Below are 22452 nucleotides of genomic sequence, written 5' to 3'. Positions count from 1 at the left end.
CAAATCCTGCCTCCTCAGGGGGGCCAAAACGTGGGGCAAACCAACTTTGATCAGGCCCTTGAGGCTTTGAAGGAGAATGAGCAAGGGCCCTGTGGGGCTCCGGCCCAGGGGAAAGCGCCAAGAGATGGAGGTACTAGGGCTGGGTTTGGGGGCCAGCTGGTGTTGGAGTTTGGGGCTGAGGCAGGATTTGAGCTTGGAGTAGGGATTTGGGGGCTGGATTCAGGAACATGGGTCAAGGTTGGCGCCAAGGATGAGGCTGCCATCTAAGATCTAATTCCAGCATTTGGAGCTGAGGTTTCAAGCCAGATTTGGGGTTGGGATCTGGGGTTGGGACTGGAATTGGATTTGGAAATGGGGCTGAGGAGTCAGGTTTGGGATTTGAAATTCAGGGTTGGGCCTGAGATGTGGGGTAGGGGCCTTGGTTGGAGCTAGGAGTTCTAGTTAGGGTCTGAAACTGCAGCTGGGGCTGGGGTTGGGTTTAAGGCTGGAACTAAAGCTAAATTGGGTTGGAGCTGGGGGATGGGCTCGGGCTCTGGGGCAGATGGACAACATTCCTACTGCTGCCCTGGTCTGGAAATTGTGTTCCTGCCCTAACAGCAAGAGACAGAAGCCCCTCCCTTCCCAGGAATGCCTCAGTCCAGCAGAAGGAGCAGCTCCACGTCAGCCAATCGGCTCAGGCCCCGCCTTGGAAACACCTGTTGATCCTCCTCCCCCTGGCCCCCCGCCCGAGCTCACCCAGGTGCAGGTCAGGCAGGTGAAGCGCCTCCCCGGAAACAGAGCTGGAGCGCCCCACCTGCCCGCCCTGCCTGCTCAGATCGGATCCAGCACCTCCAGGCTTCTTGTGAGTGCCCCGTGGTCCCCCCTACCCGCACCATTCACCGTCTCCCACTGGCTCTTCCCCTGAGACCCTCCACCCCACCCCCAGCCTGGCCCCATGGTCCCGGCACACCTGTGCAAGCACTTTCAGACCCGTGAAGTCACAGCCCTGGGGAACGCTGGGACTGATTCCAGGGCCCCTCCCTCAGCTCCTCCCCCACATCCCTTGGGGGCACCTGCAGCTGCCCCTCCTACCTCGTGTGCCGGGCAACCCCTGCTGAGGGATTGTGGAGGACGGATACCTCATCAGAAGTGTAACCCACGTACAGCCATGAAGTCATAGTCCCAAATGATCCAGGACCTGCGTCCTATATATAAAGCAGGAGTCCCATCCTAAACGGGAAGAGAGAATGTTGTGTTCTTTTATTCAGAAAGCATGCTCTGGGCATCTATGCGGGCCCTAGAATTCCCACTGGAATTCTGACCTGGAGATTTTAATGCCCCCTCCCCTCAAGATAAAAGTTATCGTCCTCACTTTTCAGATAAGGAGCCTGAGCTCCAAGAGGTGGACTTACTGAGGGCTTCTCTGACCTCCCCCAAGCCCCTCTTCTGACTCACCCACAGCCAGCACTCATCACAGGGACACACCTGCTATAAACTGGGGCTCCCTGAGGGCAGGGGCCGGGCTGCTGTACTTTGCCCAGTGGCAGTCATGCTGACTGGCCTCTGGAGGACATGTTCAATGAGGAACCACGGCGAGGTCCCTCGCCCACGTACCCTCGGTGGCAGGGACTGCGGCTGGGGGTCCAAGTCCAAAGCCCTCCTTCCCTTTGTACCACTTTAGAGAAATTGTGGAGGAGGATGGCATGGGAGTGCGGTGAGAGGGAGAAGAGTGGGGGAAGCAGGAAGACCAGTGAGGAAGTTGGGGGGAGGGAGGTTGAAGCACAGGAGCAGGAGGATGAGGGCAGGGAGTGGGGGGGACGGAGAAATGTTTAGAGGTGACATGCACAAGCGAGGGACACAAGAGGAGGAGTGGGTTTGCGGAAAGATGACGAGCTTGGGTTGGAAGCTGTCCTATCAGAGGTGCCTGTGGGACATCAAGGTGACAATTGCCTATGGGTCTTGGAGCTTGGGAGGGAGATCTGGGTTTGAGAGAGAGAGGGATTTGGGAACCAGCAGCCATGCCTGTGAGGTGGGATGGGGTGTTGGGGGTCAGATCCTGACTCGTGGAGAAGGAGTCGCAGACCAGAGAGAGAAGATTCAGGGTCAGGCAGCTGGTTGCAGAAGGGTTAAGTCATAAGCCCCCTCCCTCCCCACAACCCTCCCCCCAGGAGCCAGCGGTGACAGCTGAGGCCATGTGAGTCGGATGCTGAATGAGGCTTTATCTCTGGGTCTCCATCCAGTCCCATCGTCCACCGTGGCACCAGCTCCCTCGGCCAGCCGGGATGGGACAGGCAACTGAGACAGCCAGAGCCAGAGAGGTCAGGGACGGGGCAGGGGGTTCCCTGGATGGGTGAGGGTGCTTTGGGTGGAGGGAGCTCTCCTGAGATCTCTGGAGAGGCATTCCCGAGGGGGCAGTGCTAGGGAGGAGGTTTTCCTGGGGGTGGGGGTTGGTTGCAGGGGACATGGGAGGATTCCCGGGGACCATCCCCAAGGCTCCCAGGAGAGACCATAAGGGGCAGGTGGGCCGGGGAGATAACAAGTGTGATTCTCCCCCCTGCAGGTGATGGTGACCATCCCCTGGACCATGCGAGGAACAGGACTCTGGGCCTCTGGCTGCCACGCAGGTAGTGGGGGCTCCAGGCCATGATCCGTACCTCTGGCCCCTGACGCGGCCCTCTGCCCGGATCAACTCGCGCCGGGTCAGCCATGTCTGAGGGAGGGGCTCAGGCCCCGCCGGGCCGGGGGCTGCCGCCGGATGTGCTGGCGGAGCAGGTGGAGCTGTGGTGGTCCCAGCAGCCACGGCGCTCAGCGCTCTGCTTCGCCGTGGCTGTGGGCCTCGTGGCGGGCTGTGGGGCGGGGGGCGTGGCCCTGCTCTCCTCTACCAGCAGCCGCTCGGGTGAGTGGCGCCTGGCGGTGGGCACAGCGCTCTGCCTTCTGGCCCTGCTGGTCCTAGTTAAGCAGCTGATGAGCTCGGCTGTGCAGGACATGAACTGCATCCGCCAGCCCCGCCACGTGGCCCTGCTCCGCAGCGGCGGCGGGGCCGACGCCCTGGTGGTGCTGCTCAGCGGCCTGGTGCTGCTGGTCACCGGCTTGACGCTGGCAGGGCTGGCCGCCGCCCCTGCCCCTGCCCGGCCGCTGGCCGCCATGCTGTCCGTGGGCGTCACCCTGGCTGCCTCAGGTGTGCTCTTGCTGCTGGGCCTGCTGCTGTATCAGGTGGCCGTGAGCGGACACTGTCCCCCGAGCCGTGCGGCCGCCCCCTCCGCCCACAGTGACCACAGTGGGAATGGCAGCGTCTTCAGCATCTCAGGACGGTTGTCCGCTGGCCAGCGTCACGAGACCACGTCCAGCATCGCCAGCCTCATCTGACGGAGCCCGGGCCCTCCTTCCCGCGACCCGCCTCAGCCTCCACAGAGCCGTGCCCGGGCGCAAGTGAGGGTGCGTGCAAACACGTGTGCGCATGCGCACCAGGGGGAGAGTGACTGCACGGGTGTCCCCAGGACTGCTGATCCCTCTGAGGGACTGTGTGACTGTGATGAGGGGCCGACTTGCACCCACACACCCACGTCACAAGGAAGGAACTGCTTCTCCTTGGAGCTCGTGGAACCGTCAGTCTGCCTGTCTGTGTCCAGGGCCTCTAGGCAGAAAAGGGTCTGGGATCCCTGAAGATCCCTGGCCCCTATCCCTAACACCCCTCAAAGGCAACTCTGCCCTGTGACACCTGTCAGGGATTTCCCCAGGAGAGGCTGCTGCCCATCCCAGAGACTGCACCAGTGAGCCCCTTTATCAAGGAGACTGAATGGTGACGGAGTGGACAGAACACAGGCTCCAGCATGACAGCCCTGGGGCTGCAGTCCCCCGCCCTACCACTCACCAGCTGGGGGCCTTGGGCAAGTGGCTTAACCTCTCTGAGCCCTGGTTTCTTGAGCGTCATGGTCACGGTCATCAATTGTTAGGATCAAATGACATTATGTATAGAAGGACCGGGCACACTGCAGATGTGCAATAAAAGTGGTGGCTGCTATTAGTGGTATTGTCTTTATCTCACCATCTCACCAAGAGACCTTCCCTCCCCTCCCCCTCCCCTCACCCCCCAGCCACCCCTCCCAAAGGGAACACATCGTGCCTACCTCAGGCTGACCTAAGGTGCCTTGAAGGTGTCCTCAGCCAGACCTGTGGTCTCTCCTCATAGGTACTAGGAAGCCTGAGGGGAGACGGGATGAGGGGATGCTTAGCCTCAGGAAGGTAGTGCATCTCTGGTCCCAGGGAGAGGGTGTTGTGGGCAGGGAGGATGGTGAGCCCTCATTTGCTTATGTGCTGGTTCCAGATGAAGTCTGAAGTATTGGGGTTTTATCGCCTGGTTTCTCTGGAGGCTGCAGCTCCTAACCCCACCTCTGAAACCAGAACATCCTGTTCTGTGTAGTTGCAGCACTGGCTGACCTGCTCTGGGTTTCCAGGCACGGGAGGGGTGTTGGACGCCCACTTGGGCATGAGAGTACCTGCCTGCTTGGTCAGCCCTGGAAGAGCTCTCCCTTTCTGGATGCAGGGGCACTTCCTGTGCGACAAGGACAGAGGTCCACTGGAGGAACGCCCAAGGGCACCAGTTACTGTTTCATCACTTGCTGCTTCACAAAATGAAGATTATAGGAAGCCCCACGAGGGACACCAAGAGAGGCCGGGAAGCCAGACAGACGTGTTGCCTAAGAGGTGTTGAATGTGGAGCTACAGAGGCTCTGACAGGAGAGAATTGCTTTCAACTTGCCAAGATCAAGGCAGTTTCCTGGAGAAAACACTAAGCCAATGGATGAGGGAAAGGGTGTTGCCACGCCTGGGAGGGAGAAACGTGAGCAGAGAGAATATGGCAAGTCCAGGTGCACCGGGAATTCCGTGCACCTCAGACTCCATGTATTCAAATGTGAGCCCTTCTCCTCTCTACCCTGAACTAGGTCCCCGTCTCACCCTCCACCCAGCATCCAGGTTAGAGACACCACGTGCCGAGGTTCCCCCTTGCTTTTGCTGGCTAGTGTGCAGACTCCCCAACACGACAGGCCTCCCTCTCTCCTCAATACACCCACGAGCCAGCCACGCTGCACCATTGTCGTGACTCCACCACGGGGGGTCCTGGCACGGGCCTGGGCACATAGTAGGGAGTGGATGGACGGATGAAGGACTCGGCTTGGTGAGACCCACCTATAACTGGGAAGGGTAGGGAAGTTAGGCCATTGTCCACTGTTGGCCCCGAACCTTTCCCTCCTGAGGCCCCGCACTTCCTTCCCCAGAAACTCTCATTCTTCCCGGGCTCCCAAGAGGGAGCTCCCACTATCACCCAATTCCTGGGCCATGAGAGGACCACAGAATGCCTCTTCCTCCTGTTAAACAGGGATAAATCCTGTTTCTTTTCAGCTAAGACAGGGTTAGACTCTTTCACGATATTTCTTTTAAGAAACTAAAGGAAAACAGAAACACAGAAAATTGGAAGGGGGGAAGAGGTACATAGGAAAATGTCTAGATGAGCAGATACTGTAGGCCAGGCCCATGTCAGGCTCTCCTGGGAAGGATGCCAGATGAGGAGCATGGTTAGTGCCCACAGAAGACACTGTGGACCTATTCCAAAGGGCAGTGGAAGTCGGCATGTACACACCCAACTACCACATGAGAAGGATGGTAGGAGCTGGGTGGAGGCCCAGGTGGGGCGGAAATGCTAATACTTCCTGATTCACTAAAGACGACCCCCACAACCTCCCACCTCCAGCTTGTGTGCTCAAAGCTGTGCACTAAACTCCATCTTGGTCCCCATGGCAACCAGTCATCCACTGGCCCCTCTGCTCTCTCTCTGTCCCTCTAAAGCAGCCCATTCTGTTTTCATCTCCCATCTGGCTCAGATTCTGTGACCCATCATGTCACCCACTCTTTCACAGAATCCTCAACAACTTAGCCCCCTGACCTCTGGTCCCACCCTCCCAGCAAAATCCCCTCCATGGATAAACCCTCACACCGACCAGCTACTAGAGAAATCTGCACAGCCGGGCAGCCTGGTGTCACCATGATTCCCCATCACCAACCTCAACCAGGTCTGAAACTCGGCTCACCAGTTACGCTGTTTCCCTGGCCAGCTCCTGCTCCCACAGAGCCCTCAAGTTCTCTCCACTCCCTTCACACCACAACATCCCCCCCTCACAGCCCCCAACACCGCTCTCTGCAGACGACTTGGCCTCCCTCACTCGCCATGAGAAAATAAGAGTCGTGGGGTGGGAAGCCTCCACCTTGCTCCTGCGAAATCACGCCTCCTTTACTCCTGTCAGATGGTCTTGTCAGCCCAGCTGAGGAATTTGGACTTCGTCCTTGGGACACTGAGAAACACGGAAAGATTTTAATTAGGGGGGTACTCTGAGCAGAATAGGATTTGGGGACTCGCTGGCTGCAGTGTGAAGCTGGGATTGGTCTTAGCAGGAAAAAAAAAAGATCAAACAGCCCCAGAAATGCCATCTCAGCCGGCCCCTGAGGGATGAGAAGCAGCTGGTCAAGAAGGTTGGGAAGAGAATCCCAGAAAGAAGGAGCAGAATGGCCCAGAGACAAAAGAATTGGTTCCTTCGAGGAACCACAGAAGGTTTGCATGCTGGGAACATGGAGTATCAGCTGGCAAGAGGCAAGGGTGAAGCTGGGGGGATCCCTGGGCCCCTCCCAGGTTTCAGAGGCTCCCTAGCAGGGAGCACAGTTTCTTAAGGCCAAGAGGAATCCAGTGAAGGATTGTAAGCAGAGGGATGGCCTGGCCGGAATTGTATTTTAAGACAATTAGAATTCATTGGAAGGGGTAAAAATGGAGGCAGGGAAATCAGTTGGTGGATTGATGCCACCTCCAGATGCGCGATGACGCGGCTCGGACAAGGGGGTGGCTGCTGGGACACAGACAGGACAGGTTCGACGGATGCTTAGAAGGTGGCACCGACAGGTCTTTGTGACTACCTACCTGGAGGAGCTTTTTTTTAGGATGGGACAGATGTGATGGGTCCATGATGATTGAAAGAGAAGTTGAAGACACAAGGCAGAGAAGAGGCCAGCCTTCAAGTCCCTGAGCCTAGGCGGGGAGGGTGGATCCGAGCCCACAATGGAGGGATTGGGCTCACAATGCTATTTTGATGAGAGAAGGAAGAATGTGGACAGGAAGGTTTGTGGGTTTTGTAGCAGGAAACTGACAACTACCCCCTCTGTGAGGCAGAGGCCATTTTAAGGAGCTGCTGCCGAAAATGACCAAGAAAACAGCGAGGTTGCTGAAGGCTTTGAGAGCCTGTGGGAGGCTGGAGAACAGGCAGGAACGGAAGCACGGCCTGGGCGATGGGGGCGGCGAGGGGGGGGGGGTTCCTCCACAACACACGGAGGGCGGGATGCAGGCCTCAGGTTGGAGTGTCACCTGGAGTGTGTAATGGTGACATGACAGGGCAGGCAAGCTGAGGATACTAGCAAGAGGGAGGCTGACATAAAGGGCCCTGTAATCTAAACTGATGTTGGGGGAAAAGACAAGAGGAGCTGTTGGAGACGGCACAGAGAGGTCTGGATCTCCTAGAAGCTTCCATTGGGCGGCAGGCGAGGTGGAGGGAAAGAGACCTGCCACATGTTCCTCCTGGGCCACCTGGAAGCTGGATCCTGGAAGAACATGTTCCTGAAATTTCCAAATGTGTTCCAGTCCAGGTGGTTCTTCCGTCATATCTAGTCACACCCCACCTGAGACCTCAGGCCCCCCTCGAGGAACTTCCTCCGGGCCTCGGGGGACCAACACAAGCTCAGTTCTTGCACACTGACTCGGCTGCCTTCTGGACTGCTCCCCGGGACCTGTGAGACTGCCCTGGGCATAGCAGAGACCGGCCCACTCTGGTCCCCTCCCCAGCCAGGGATGGGACATACCACTTCTACCCTCACAGCCTGCTCTCCCAAACCTGGAACTTCTCGGCCCCCATTCACATGGGGCAGAGGGGCGCCAGCCCAGGCAGGGTGGGAACAAGTCCAGCTACCAGGAGATTCCTTTGTTGACTTAGCGAAGGAATTATTATTATTGTTATTGTTGTCATTATTTTTATATTCTACAGCATCAGAACTAATTCAAGTCCTTTGCTGTTCTGAACTGGATCTTCTGACCTGAGTCCTGGGAAACAGAGAAGTTCAAATCCCAGCCTGGAGAGAATGAGGAGGAGGGGGCATGGCAAGCTCCTCCTTCAGGATTAAGACTGATCACCTGTCCTGGGGAGCAATTGCCCTGGCGGTGCCCATACAGATATGGCTAATACTTGCAGATGCTTGCTCTGTTCTACTTTACACATCTCATTCAATCCTTCTAAAACTGTGTGAGGCAAGTAGTATTATGATCCTCATTTTACTGAGGAGAAGTTGGAGCGCTGAGGGGGTAAGTAACCTGCCCAAGGTCACACAGCAGGTAGATGGCAGAACTTGGATTTGAATGCAGATAGTCTGTGCCCCTCAACTCAGTTTACTGCTCCACTGGGCTTCTTCATCTTCCTGTCCGTGGCTTGTATGACCCCTGTCTTTGGCCTCCACACAAGGACAATGGATGTGGCCTTACTCTGAGGGCAGCAGGATGAGGCAGCCAGGAAGCTAGGCTGTCCTCTGCAGTCAGGTCTGGGTTGGGGCTCCCTGGGAAGAGAAGGTGATGCCAGCTGCTGAGGGGTAAGGACAGGATGCAGGGCCAGGGGCAGAGATGGGCTGGGATCAGGGTCTGAAGCCAGAGGAGGGCAGACCAGAGGGAGGCCTGGCTGAGTGCCAGGCCTTCCAGCAGTTCCAGCATCCCTGGGCCTTTGAAACTGTGGACCCAGGTGGTACTCCCTCTTCGTGCCTGGGGCCAGGGGTGCAGAGCTCAGTGGGAACCATTCCTCAGGGGAATCCAGCAGGGCCACTCTCAGGGTCCAAGTTTCCTGCCACCCACAGCAGGTTCTGAGAGGAAGCCTTCCCTGCCAACCCTTCCTGGTGCTGGGCTCAGAAAAGTGACTTCTAATCTGGGGTTGGGCCCTTACCTCCTCCTGAATCCCTCAGACGTTCTGACTCAAGTCCCCAAGAAGATGTGAAAACGGGGACAGCCGAGCTCTTTCCTAGCCCCGAACTGCAGGCAGGGCAGCCCCTCCAGGTGGACCTTGGGAACACATGAGGGCAGGGGACAGACCCATCTGGGTTCCCAGCAGCTCCTCCCCCGGAGGCCAGGACATGCTCTGCTACTCAGCCTCCTCTCCTGGGTCTCGGGCTGGGGCCCACACAGGGACTTCCCCGGGCCGAGAGTGTCAGCTGTGCCGGGACTGAGGAACAATGGCTGGGGTTGGGCTCCCCTCCTCCCTGGCGGCTTCTCGCCAAGCTCTCCTGCCACATCTTCCTCTGCAGACCAACCCTCCTCTGTCAGTTTCCCTGCTGAGTCCTCAGCGTCTCCGCTACCCCGCCCCCTCCCTGGTGATCTGATTCACTCCCGGGGACTCAGGGACCCTATTGTCAATGATTCCCAAGCCCACATCTACAGATTGGCCTTCGCCCTGTGAATCCAGCTGCCCCAGGAATCTCTCCCCTGTAAATCCCATGTCCGGCATTGAACCCTCACTCCCCCAAAACCTGCTCTTCCTCAAGTGCCCAGCCAGCCAGTCAGAAACCAGGGTGGCTTCATTGATTCCCTACTCCCCACGTCCAGCAGCCAAAAGTTCTGTCAACCACCCCTGCCATCTGCCCCCATCCCTTCCAGATGTGACCCTGCCTCTGTCACACCTCTGGAATCTCTCTGTTCCCTGTACCACACCTTAAGTCATGTCTGGGTCTCTCCCCTGCAATCCATCCCCACGCACGGCATCCCCTCTTCAGCTTCATCACTGGCGCAGTCACCCTCGACCCTACACTGCAACCCTCCTGGACCTCTTGCCTTTTCCTCAAGCACCCCCCCCATATTAGTCAGCCCTCACTTTCTTTCTCTGCTGGCTCTTTCCTCAAAGGCTAACACTGCATCCAGTGGACACATGTGAGTGGCTGCCTGGTTCCCGACAACTTCCCCTTTTCTGGCTGGGACTGACCTGGAACAAACAGGTGGGCTCCCCAAATCCCAAGTGGACTACAGGAGCCTGCCCCCACTGGTCAGAACTGGTTGCACCAGTAGCAGATACTTTTTTTTTTTTTTTTTTGTGGCTGCATTGGGTCTTTGTTGCTGTGCGTGGGTTTGTCTCTGGTTGCAGTGCACAGCCTTCTCATTGCGGTGGCCTCTCTTGTGGAGCATGGGCTCCAGGCATGCGGGCTTCAGCAGCCATGGCGCGCAGGCTCAGTAGTTGGGGCGCACGGGATTAGTTGCCCCGCGGCATGTGGGATCATCCCAGACCAAGGCTTGAACCCGTGTTCCCCTGCATTGGCAGGTGGATTCTCAACCACTGCGCCACCAGGGAAGCCCCTCAGTAGTAGATACTTGACTCAAGCTGGGCCAATCAGATTCTAGCACCTGAATACTTGAGACCCAGAATCAAGAGTTTGGAAGTCCCAGGCATGGAGCCTCATAAGTGCCCATAAATGACAAAGCACTAGAGGTCCCATGCCTGACCTCAGGCGGCTGGAACCACCTGCTTCCTGCCCTCCTGAGTCAGCTGTCCCTTTAATTCACCCTCAAACTCCTTTCCATTGCTTGCAACCAAAGAAGCTTAACTCAAGTCTCTGCCGTCTTAAAACTGCCTCCCTTGCCCCAAACTCCCCCCCAGCAACCATGACTCTGTCCTTCTCCTCTCTGCCAAGGTTCTTGATAAAGTCTTCCACAGTAGACTCCACGCCCTCACCTTTCATCCACTTGCCCCGTCAGCCCACGGCAATTCAATAAAGTCAACAAATATTTATTTAGCATCTGCCGTGTGAGACTCTGAGGACACAGAACAAGGCGCAGACTGTGGCCTCAGAGAATTCACAGTCTAGCCCGGTAAGGGGTTAGTGCAAATTGTAATAAAGATTAAAATGAAACGTGGTAAGGGACTGGTAGGGAAACTCACAGGTGTTATGGAAGGGAGGGCCTCTGGCAAGGTGTCCCAGGGAGGGGATGTCCGAGCACTGTCATGGCTTTCAGTGACAAGGGACATGTTTGTGCACAAGTTTCAGTTCAGGAAAATAAAAAATGAGTGACTTCTTCCTATTTTTATTCCAAATGAAAATAGATTTATTAGTCTGTGAAAAACATAATATATTATAACTATTTAGATTACCACTTGATTGATAGGAAAAAAATCTCCCTAAGAAACTTGGCACAATGATTTTCATCTGCTAAGATGTTATCACTGGCCACATGTGAAATGCTGGCAGGTAGGCAGGCCACATGGGGTCTACTGGCCAGGGATTCTCATCACTGTCATAAAGGACTTGGGAGAAGTGAAGGGCAGGGAGACAAGGGAAGAGTGTGAGCAAAGGTCCATGGAGAAACAGCATGGTAGGCGGGGGAGGAATAACAAATAATTGGTTAAGTAGGGAGTAAAGTAGGGAAAGGCAGGAAAGGAAACCAAAGGCTGACAGAGGCCTGTTTTCATAGCCAGGGCCTTGGTAGGCTTTATCCCAAGAACAGGAGGGAGCCATTGAGGATTACTGAACAAGAGAGGGTCATGGTCACTTTGGTGGCTAGTGTCAAGGAAGAGAGGATTGATCTATCCCTGGTCCGCCCTTCAACCCTAGCCACCAAGTCCCTGAGGTTTGTGGTTCCCACAAAGTACCTGCTGCCCTTAAGCTGTCGGGCATAGGGGTGGGGGGTCCGGAGATGAGGGCTCAGAGGGAGAAGTGGTCCCTACTTCCCTCCGTCCCCAGCCCACCAACCCCAGGGTGAATGTAATTGTCCTCGATGAAGCCATCGTCATCCTCATCTTCACCCACCTCGGGGCGGACCCCTTTCCCTGTCCCAGACAGCGGGCGGTGCTGGTAGCTGGCACGGTATTTGCGGCAGAGGTGGCATTTGGCAGCAAGTGCGATGAGGAGAGAAAGGACCACAGCCCCCAGCACGACCCCTACCAGCACAGGCCATGCCCGGGCCCCACTGCCCGGTCCAGGGGATACGGCCGATGCTGTGGGGAGCTCCGAGGGCTCCACAATGGCTGCAGAGAAACGGACAGTGTTAGGGATGGGGCCCCGGATTGGCTCCCTGGGGAATCTGAGAGGAGTGGGGCAAGTTCCTCCCCGCAACCTCAGCATCTAAGGGGTACCCAGTCCCCTCCTCAGCCTCCCTCCCCACTGTCACTCACTTCGGTTTGCCTCACTCATTGAGGGGCCAGAAGACACTGGTGAGCCTCAGCCTCTGCCAGAAGAGCCCTGGCTCTAAAGAGACTCCCAGACGCCAGGCAGCCCCAGGGCACAGAGTCCTGGAACATACACACATGTTTGGATGTCAGGAATGGCCACAGGGCGCATGTTCCAGGCCACACTCACAGCTGTGTTGAGGGCGCTGTACAAACTCCGGAGACTGGACAATTGACCATAACCAGTTGCCCACAGGAGAAAAACAAGCCGAGCCACGGAAATTGGCTGTTGGTAAGGGAACACCCAGAAGCGGCTGGAAAAATAACTCAATGCTGGAATTTACTGAGCACAACTTATGATTCAGTCACCAGGCAACGTGCTTACAGAACCTTGTAATGTGGGCATAAACATTATCCCCACTCTCCAGGTGAGGACTCTGAGGCCCAGAAAGGTGAATTAACGCAGCCAAAGTCCCAGGACTTGAACCCAGGTCTCTGATGCCAGGGCCCAGAGCCCAGGCTGCTCCCCTGCTTGATAAGCTGAGGATGGTAGGTGGGGCAGAGGCAGTCCTGGCTTCCAGAGGTTGGACAACGGCAACTGCTGGGAGCTAATGGGCGAAGTGGAGACCACGCATGGAGGACGGTGCTGGGCTCCACCCAGGACAGGAAGCTCCAGACACAGCCTGGCCCCTCCGCTCCTGAGTCAGAAGCCCTGCGTCCACACCCACCACCGCCACCCTCAGCCTTTCAGGCACATTCCTTGTCCTTTTCACCTCTGCCCCAGGGGCGGGCAGGCGAGCTGTATTCTAGGAGTAGCCAAATGTAAATCAACTGGATCAGGAAAATATCTGGCTGAGAATCACTAGGGGCTGGGAAGGATCTAGAGGAGGAAGAGCATCTGAATTAAGGGACTATCTGGAGGAAGATCATATAGGCTCAGGATACCTGGGGGAAGAGCATCTGGGCCAGAGGAGTGTCTGGGGGAGCAGCACCTGATTCTGGGGAGTACCTACAGGAAGAGCATCTGGGTTTCAGAAGTACCTGGAGGTGGAACAGCTGCGGCTGGAGGTATCTGAATCAGAGGAGGACCTGGGAGGAGTGTCCAGGCTAGGAAAGCACCTAAGAGAGAAGCACCTAGTTTAGGTATCCGGCCATACTCTTTAATATCAGTACTGTAATGATGCCCTCCCTCCTCAACTCCACATTGTCACCAAGTCCCATGAGTTCTTCCTCTCAATATCCCTAGAATTCCTATGCCCCTCCTCTGCACCCCACCGCCACTGCCCCAGTCCAAGCCACCTTCATCTTGTACCTCAACTCTTGCAATAACCTCCTAACTGGCCTCTCCTCACCTCTCATCCATTCCTCAGAGGGATGGGCCTATGGCTCACATCTGACCCCATTATTGCCCTGCTTAGAAATCCTGCACAAGCTCCCCAGGCCCGCAAGGCTGCGTGCAGATTCCTCAGCACATCCTTCAAGGCCTCGCAATCCAGCACACAGCCCCCAGTTCCCTCCCCGTGCTACACACACACACCTACACACACACCTACACACACACTCACACACACACCCTGCCTTGCCCTCTGGTTTCCCAGCCACCCCCTCCTCAGTTTTTTGAGTCCCCCATCCCTCAAGCCCAAATCAGACCATACCTGCCTGTGAGGTTGTCCCAGGGCCCCCCTCATCACCTCCTTCACTGCCCTGCCCAGTCAGAACTGGCCAGTTACTAGATGGGCAGCTCCCTGGTCAGGGACTGAGCTGAATAATGTGTGCCCTGGCGCTGGCAGAGAGCTTAGCAGTCAGCTGCTCCGTACACGTTTGTGAGATGAGTGAATATGGGGGTAGGGTGGGGGGTCATTAGAAAGGAGGAGTAAATCATTCACTCATCCATTCATCAGCAAACATTCATTGGGTGCCTACCATGAGCCCGGCACTAGGCACTGGGTCCTCAAAAAAAAAAAAAAAAAAAAAAAAAAGGATTTTGTTAAATTGAAATGAGTTGAATTCAACCTGACGTTTTAAGATTTTACTCCTACTCCTTTCCTTCCTGCCCTGTCCCTGTGAATTCTTCCCAAGGACACACACACACACACACACACACACACACACACACACACACACACACACACACCCTCAGGCTGTCACCCCACCCCTTCTGGTCACATTTCTTTCACCGACAAACACACACCCCACCTGATTTGTAGTTCCTTTCCTGCTCCCAGGAGCCCTCGGGGATCTGTGGGTTTCCCATCCCAGGTCCCCCCAGTGTCTTTCCCTCTGCTCCCCACCTGTAGGAACTGTGCACAGTCCGCGGAGGCGCTTCCAGTTAGAGCCGGCAGGACCCGGCCAGGTGGGCGGGCCAGAACTGCAGCTTGACTCACCTGTGGACGCAGCAGCCAGGCGGGGCCGAAGCCGCAGAAGAGGGCGGAGAGCAGAGCCTCCAATAGGGAGGACTTATGCTACATCTTCCCAAGAATTGCGGAGAACCTTCTGGCACAGGCCTCACCCCCCACCCCCAGTGCCGGGGGCGGGGGCGGTCGGTTGAGGGGTTAGTGCCGCTGGGATCCAGAGAGGGGGCAGTCTTCAGCAGGCAGCCGCTCAAGCTGGCGGCCCTGATAAACAAGTGAATTTCCGGTGACAGGTACGAAGTCCAGAGTTGAAGAGGGACCGCCCGTGAAGGCGGCCGGCCGGAACCAGAGGGGAGGGGGGTAGGCATTCTCCAGGCAAAGCCAGAGGGACCAAGAAGACGCAAAACTGCCTGCAAAAGTGTATGTAAGCGTGTCTGTGTGTGTGTGTGTAGGTCAATGGGGAGTGTGAGTTCAGAGGCCTTTTGAGGAGTGTGTATGTGCCCTTGGGGGGTTATTGTGTGTATGTGTGTTTACCTGGACAGGGTACAAGCCCCTATCTGGATCTCAAGGATCCTGTGACCCCACAAAGCTAGGCTCTGAACCTCTACCTTTTGCCTTACTCCTCTTCCCCAGGCCGAGTGCCTCCTTGTCCTTTCAGACCCTCATGGAGTCACGTTCCCAGAGCCCTCCGTCTAGCCCAGTAAGCCCCGCCTCCACCCTGGCAAGCCCCGCCTCCACCCTGGCAAGCCCCGCCTCCTCCATCCCCAGAGCACCGTCACAGCATTGCTTTCACGATCTTGTAATTGTTTCTTCCTGTGCTGCCTCCCCAACTGGACTAGCAGGGGAGCTCTCCCAGGGTGGAGCCAAGTTTGAGAGTCTCTGGGTTCCCAGCACCTGCCACAGGGCAGGCTATCAGTAAATATCTAAGGGAGGAAGGGTTCCATGAGCTAAGCCATGCTGGCACAGGAGTTCACAGGAACCCGCAGGGCACAGCGGAGCAAGGGCTGCTGCCAAGGGACACGGTAGAACTGTGGCTGGAAAGTGGAGGCCAGTTCATGCAGGACCTTGAAGATCTTGGCTCCGAGTCTGAGCTCCTACCGCCAATGGCCCCTTCCTAACTCTCCCACCTACACCTCACACTCTCTGCTGCAGTCAGACCAAACTGTTCCCTATTCCTAGAACCCACCATGCTCTCATCTCCCAGGCTTTGCATGCACTCTTCCTGGGACCCCTGCTTTCCTCTAACCTTAACCTTCATCCTCTCCCCCTACATGTCCACCTCCCGCCTGGCTGACTGTTCCTCCCATCACACGGGCCCCAGCTTAGGTCCTCTTTATCTAGATGCACCCTAGTCTGGATGCCTCCTCCCCGCTCTGTGCCACCTGAAGACCCTGGCCCTTCTCCCCCATAGCCCTGACCACACAGCATTGTGATTTTCTCTTTACTTGTCAGAGTGCCCTATGAGCCTGTAAACTCTGGAGGTAGGGTCTGTGTCTGTCTTGTTCCCCTTCAAATCCCTAATATCTAAAATGACAACAATAAATACTCCTGAAATAAATGAGAGGAAAGTGGAGATTATCCTGGATGGGGCAGTGAAGAGCCAAGGAAGTTTTAGGGTTTGGGTTTGATTTTGAAGCAAGTAAATCACAGGATTCAAAAGATATTCATTGAATACCTACCATGTCCTGGGCACTGTGCCAGGTGGTTTTGTTGTTGTTGTTGTTGTTTTAATTGAGGTATTCACATAGCATAACCTAGTTCACATAACAAAAAATTCACCGTATCAGTCAATTTCCGTGCACAATTTAGTGGCATTTAGTACATTCAGAATGCTGTGCAACCATCACTCTGTGTAGTTCTAAAACATTTTCTTCACACCAAAAGGATTCCCCCCACTCATTCAGCAATCACTCCGCATTTCCCCCTCTCTAGCCTCCAGCAATGTCTAATCTGCTCTCTGTCTCTTTGGATTTGCCTATTCTGGATATGTCCTACAAATGTAATCAGATTTGGGCCAGCTTTTTAATGAATTATTTCATTTAATCCTCCTGACTGTACTATGAGATAGATGTTAATTATTTCCTTAACAGATGAATAAAATGAGGCCATGAGATGGTAATTTGCGTGAAGTCCCACAGAAGAAAACAAGTAAAGGTCTACCCATCCATTAGTCAGCCATTTATTCAATGAATACTTACTAAATACCCACCACAGAGCCACAGCCAGCCCATATGGCAAGCATTGCAAGATAGCAAAAGGCCACCTGCTAGATGCCCCACAGCATGGAGAGCAGAGAGCAGGCTGGATACTGGCACCCACTGGCCCATCAGCCAGGAGCTCTGGTGCAGTGAACAACCTTCACAACCTTCTGTGGCATCCCTGGCAACCACGTGGTAGGCTCTCTGCTAGCTGCTGGGGAGAGTTCCTGCCGCCATACAGCTTTCATTCTGGTGGTGAAGATTGACAATACACAATAAAGAAATAAATACGATCATTTCAGATAATGGTTAGTGCTATGAAGAAAGTAAAATAGCTTCGAGTGATGGAGTTGTGGAAGGGTCTGCTATTTTTTTCTTTTTTAATAGCTGTGAATTCTATGGGTGACAGTCTTTTTAAAAAATATTTATTTATTATTTATTTTGGCTGTGCTGGGTCTTAGTTGCAACACCTGGGATCTTCATTGCGGCATGCAAGATCTTTAGTTGCGGCATGAGGACTTCTTAGTTGCGGCATGTGGGCTCTTAGTTGCAGCATGCATGCAGGATCTAGTTCCCCGACCAGGGATCGAACCTGGGACCCCTGCATTGGGAGTGCAGAGACTTATTCACTGGAGTACCAGGGAAGTCCCAGGGCTGCTATTTTATATTAGTTAGTCGGAAAAGGGAGGGACTCGCTGAAGGGGGGATGTTTGAGCTGAGATCTGAATAAGAGTGAGTGAGCAACCATGCCAATATCAGGGGGAAGAACGTTCCAGAAAGAGGGAACAGCCAGCACAAAGAAGCAAGAGCATGGCTTGTTCAAGCAACAGAAAGGAGGCCGGCTGGATGGGGTTCAGTAAGTGGGGAGAGATGGGAGGAGCTGCATGAGAGGCCTGTCCAGAGCCAGCTCAGGTGATGCTGCACTGGGTCCTTCCCTCCATGAGATGATGTGAAGCCACTGATGATCGGAGTCGGGGACCAAAGGACTGGCCTTCTTCGGCTTCTGTGTGAAGAATGGACTAGAAGAGGCCAAAGCAGAAGTGGGGCGGCCAGTTAGGGAGCCGTTGCTATCATCCCGGAGAAGGGGAATGTGGCATCAGGGTGGTCAGGCAGAAACGGGGAGAAGTGCTCAGATTCTGGATGTACTTTGAAGGTGAAGTCAACACGATTTGCTGACTGGATATGGGGTTTGAGAAAAAGAAAGGGAGCAAGAATAACTCCAAAGTTTTGACCTGAGCAACTAGAAGGATGGAGTTGTGGGAGACTGCGGAGGTGACAGCTTTGGAAGGGTAATCTGTACCTCAGTTTTGGACGTTACTTGTGAGATGCCCGTGATTCATCCAAGTAACAGACGAAGTAGGCAATAGCATAAACCAGCCTGAAGGCAGCAGAGGTAAGGGCTAGAAATATAAATTGAGGAACTAGTAAAAAGTGGATGGTTTTTTAAAGCTGGTCATCTAGGTGAGGCCCCAAAGAGAAGTGCAGAAAGAGAAGAGGGCTGAGGGCTGAGCCCTGGAGCACTCGGAGAGCAGAGGTCAGGGAGTGGAGGAGAGGCAGGAAAAGAGACTGGGGAGCTGCCTGCGTGGTGAGAGTCAGACAGGTGAGGGAGGTGCCCTGGAGGTCAGAGAAGAAAGCGCTAAATGCTGAGGCTAGGTCAACTTAGACAACACGAACTGAAAATTGACATTGAATTTGGCCATGTAGCCGTCACTGGTGACCTTGACAAGGACAATGTCACTGATTTGTCAGGGACAAAGGCCCAACCAGAGCGATGCATGGGTATGGGAGCAGAGGAAGTAGAAACAATGCCTTCAAGGAATTTTGCTATAAAAGAAGCAGAGAAATGGGGCTTCCCTGGTGGCGCAGTGGTTGAGAATCCGCCTGCCGATGCAGGGGACGTGGGTTCGTGTCCTGGTCTGGGAGTATTCCGCATGCCGCGGAGCGGCTGGGCCCGTGAGCCATGGCCGCTGAGCCTGCGCTCCGCAACAGGAGAGGCCACAGCAGTGAGAGGCCCACGTACTGCAAAAAAAAAAAAAAAAAAAAAAAGAAGAAGCAGAGAAATGGGGTAGACATGGGAGGCGAGTGTGGGATCAAGGAAGGTTTTTCAAGGCTAGGAGCTTTTAGACCACATGTGTATACTGGTCAGAATAATCCAAGAGAGGGAGGAAACTGATTATGCAGAAGGAAGAGAGAAGGGACAGTGGGGGTGGGAAGTCCTTAATGGCATCGAGGGGTGTGGGGTTGAGCGCACAGGTGGAGGGCTGGCCTTGGGCAGGAGCAGGGAGGTTCCCTCTGAGGAAGGAGGAGGGTCAGGTGAGTGATAGGAGCCTTAAGGAGTTTTCTTCCCATGGCTTCTGTTTTTCCAGAGAAATAGGAAGCAGTGTCATCAGCTGAGAGTGAAGAGTGGGGAGCGGGTGCTGGGGTTCAAGGAGAGAAGAGAAGGTGTAAGTTCATCATCCTGGGGCTTTGGAGAGAGAATGGAGTGTGGTAGCCTTGCCAGGCAGCATCAGGACCCCCTTGAGGTGAGCAGCATGAATTTAAAGTGATATCCGTAAGGGTGGCTGAATGTTTTTTTTTTCCAGCCACTCCAAGTGCGCAGGTGGGGAGAAGATGGAGCCTGGAATTTAATCAAGATTGGGGCCTTGCCAGGCAAGCCTGATAAAGCCAGAGAGGGGCAAGAGGGCTGAGCTGTAGGCAAGGCAGTGGTTGACATGATGGCCCAGACAACAAGGCCAGGTAAAGAGGGAAGTGAGGATGGGGTCGGGGAGGGGTGAGGAACCCTGAAAAAGTGGTGGAATTGATAGATTTTAGGAGCGATTACTGACTTACTAGAGAAAGTTGAAAGCATAGAAGGTGGTGGGCAGATGATGGCATATAGAAATGGAGGTTACCCAGGGGATACAGACAAGCCCTAGGATGAGAACCATGGAGTGGTTCTGAGGTAGGGTTTACAGACCAGTGGTGGTTTAACTATTATCTGAAACATATCAACTCAACCTGCTGAATCAGAGGTCCAATGATTATGTGCTAACAGCTCTATGAGTACATGGCAGAGGCAGAATTTGAACCCAGGTCTTCTGCCTCTAGGTCCAGCACGTTTCCAGATGCATCCCCACTGCTCCTATGAGTAACACTATCAAGGTGTTCCATTCCTCACAATCATTTGAAGTGACAGATAGCAATCACTACTTTTCAAAGATTTGCATATATTTCCCAAAGGAGACTCGGGGTGCTGCTACTAGAAGAACCAGGAATGAATGCTGAGCAAGCAAAAGAATGAGGTGTCCCAGTCCCCAGCCTGCACCTACTTCCTCCTCCACCTCACCCAACCCCTCCCTGTGGCAGACCCAGGGCTCTTAGCCTTGGGGTAGTTGTGTCCCCTCTAAGAAGCTGATGAGAGCGCCGACTGCCCTCAGCCCACACACCAGCCAGCTCCCTTATGGTGACTGCAGCCCCACCATCGTGATTAGTGATAATGAACCAGGTTATGACCTGGATTTATTTTGTATACCTAATCATTATGCTGAGGATTTGGAAAAGGTGTTTATTCCTCATGGACTAATTATGGACAGAACTGAACGGCTTGCTCGAGATGTGATGGAGGAGATGGGAGGCCATCACATCGTGGCCCTTTGTGTGCTCAAGGGGGGCTATAAATTCTTTGCTGACCTGCTGGATTACATCAAAGCACTGAACAGAAATAGCGATAGATCCATTCCTATGACGGTAGATTTTATCAGACTGAAGAGCTACTGTAATGACCAGTCAACAGGTGACATAAAAGTAATTGGTGGAGAGACTTCCCTGGTGGCGCAGTGGCTAAGAATCCGCCTGCCAATGCAGGGGACACGGGTTCGAGCCCTGGTCCGGGAAGATCCCACATGCCGCGGAGCAACTAAGCCCGAGCTCCACAACTACTGAGCCCGCGCTCTAGAGCCCACGAGCCACAACTACTAAGCCCGCGTGCCACAACTACTGAGGGCCAATCACCTAGATAGAGCCCATGCTCCGCAACAAGAGAAGCCACCGCAATGAGAAGCCCGCGCACCATAACAAAGAGTAGCTCCGCTCGCCGCAACTAGAGAAAGCCCGCGTGCAGCAGCAAAGACCCAACGCAGCCAAATAAATAAATAAATAATTTTTTTAAAAAGGTAATTGGTGGAGATGATCTCTCAACTTTGACTGGAAAGAATATCTTGATTGTTGAAGGTATCATTGACACTGACAAAACAATGCAAACCTTGCTTCCCTTGGTCGAACAGCGTAATCCAAAGATGGTCAAGGTTGCAAGTTTGCTGGTGAAAAGGACCCCTCAAAGTGTTGGATATAGACCAGACTTTGTTGCATTTGAAATTCCAGGCAAGTTTTTTGTAGGATATGCCCTTGACTATAATGAATACTTCAGGGATTTGAATCATGTTTGTGTCATCAGTGAAACTAGAAAAGCAAAATACAAAGCCTAAGATGAGAGTTCGAGTTTAGAAACATCTGGAGTCCCATTGAAATCACCAGTAAAATTATCAAATGTTCTAGTTCTGTGGCCAGCTGTTTAGTAGAGCTTATTGTATGTATCTTCTAAGAATTTTATCTGTTTTGTATTCGAGAAACGTCAGTTGCTGCATTCCTGAACTCTTTATTTGCACGATGAGCCTAGACTATCAGTTCCCTTTCAGTAGATTGCTGTTTGACTTGTGAATGAAAAATCCCTTCAACCACATCACTAGTGAATGAAAATATTGAAATTGTATCTGTAAGAAACATTTAAAGCAAAGAATATATTCGTTTTTAAATTGGTATTTAATTTTTATATATTCAGGAAAGAACAGAAGTGATTGAATATTGTTCATTATACCACTGTGTGCTTAGAAAAGTAAGAAGCAGTCAGTTTCATATCAGTGACAGCATTTAGAGGTATCATTATGTTGGATATAAACCATATGTCCTGGAATTTTTTTTTTTTTTTTTTTTTTTTTTGCGGTACGCGGGCCTCTCACTGCTGAGGCCTCTCCCGTTGCGGAGCACAGGCTCCGGACGCGCAGGCTCAGCGGCCATGGCTCACGGGCCCAGCCGCTCCGCGGCACGTGGGATCCTCCCGGACTGGCACACGAACCCGTGTCCCCTGCATCGGCAGGCGGACTCTCAACGACTGCGCCACCAGGGAAGCCCTGGAATTATTTTAGTAGGTTTCAGTAGCATTAACTGAACCACGGGTTCAGATTATTTCCGGTGAACCTTTGTCAACAGTTCCTTTTAAAGACAGATCGATAAGTTCCAAAAACCTGCCACTTTTTTGAGTCTTCAATGTAAGATCCTTAAAACAAAGGCTGTCTCTTTAAAAGAAAAAAAAAAAAAAAGCAGCTGATGAGAAAAACAAAATGCATTTGCACGCCCAGTCACAAATATGCTCACAGGCTTGGTAGGGAGTAAGGGCTCAATAAAAACTTCTCGAATGAATGAATGGTTGGAATTCCAGGGGTCTCACTTGCTCTCTTGGGGTTAAGAACTTGTGTTAACACGCCAGTTCCTGCACACTGTGTGTGCAGGAACCTCTATTCTATTGTAAACAGGTACCCCTTTGATTAGGTAGAGCACCTCTTCTTCTTTGCAAGCCTCTGAAGGGTGGCTGCCCATTTCCTGCTCCCAGTCGCGTCCATCCTCCCAGCGGTGGAGGTAGCACCATCCTGCCCTCTTCCTCCTTCATTC

General features: G+C 53.8%; 3 protein-coding genes across 3 annotated transcripts; 2 read left to right on the top strand and 1 right to left on the bottom strand.

The window, feature by feature from the left end:
• The first annotated feature begins 715 nt into the window (after window positions 1–715).
• On the top strand, window positions 716–4003 carry TMEM125 (transmembrane protein 125). The gene is made up of 3 exons (XM_059074622.2): window positions 716–841; window positions 2148–2297; window positions 2540–4003. The coding sequence occupies exon 3, from the start codon at window positions 2686–2688 to the stop codon at window positions 3343–3345; it is 660 nt and encodes a 219-aa protein (XP_058930605.1). The 5' UTR covers window positions 716–841; window positions 2148–2297; window positions 2540–2685; the 3' UTR covers window positions 3346–4003.
• A 7659-nt stretch (window positions 4004–11662) lies between these two features.
• Window positions 11663–12312, bottom strand: C1H1orf210 (chromosome 1 C1orf210 homolog). Its single transcript, XM_059074695.2, has 2 exons — window positions 12207–12312; window positions 11663–12059 (listed from the first exon to the last, which is right to left on the bottom strand). The coding sequence occupies exons 1-2, from the start codon at window positions 12223–12225 to the stop codon at window positions 11737–11739; spliced, it is 342 nt and encodes a 113-aa protein (XP_058930678.1). The 5' UTR covers window positions 12226–12312; the 3' UTR covers window positions 11663–11736.
• Window positions 12313–18969: 6657 nt separating this feature from the next.
• LOC131762891 (hypoxanthine-guanine phosphoribosyltransferase-like) lies at window positions 18970–21212 on the top strand. Its single transcript, XM_067011287.1, has 3 exons — window positions 18970–18989; window positions 20202–20532; window positions 20901–21212. The coding sequence occupies exons 1-3, from the start codon at window positions 18970–18972 to the stop codon at window positions 21210–21212; spliced, it is 663 nt and encodes a 220-aa protein (XP_066867388.1).
• The last annotated feature ends 1240 nt before the right edge of the window (window positions 21213–22452 follow it).

Source organism: Kogia breviceps, chromosome 1 (genome assembly GCF_026419965.1).
Source record: "Kogia breviceps isolate mKogBre1 chromosome 1, mKogBre1 haplotype 1, whole genome shotgun sequence".
NCBI lineage: Eukaryota > Metazoa > Chordata > Mammalia > Artiodactyla > Physeteridae > Kogia > Kogia breviceps.
This window is presented reverse-complemented; position numbering and strand designations above follow the sequence as displayed.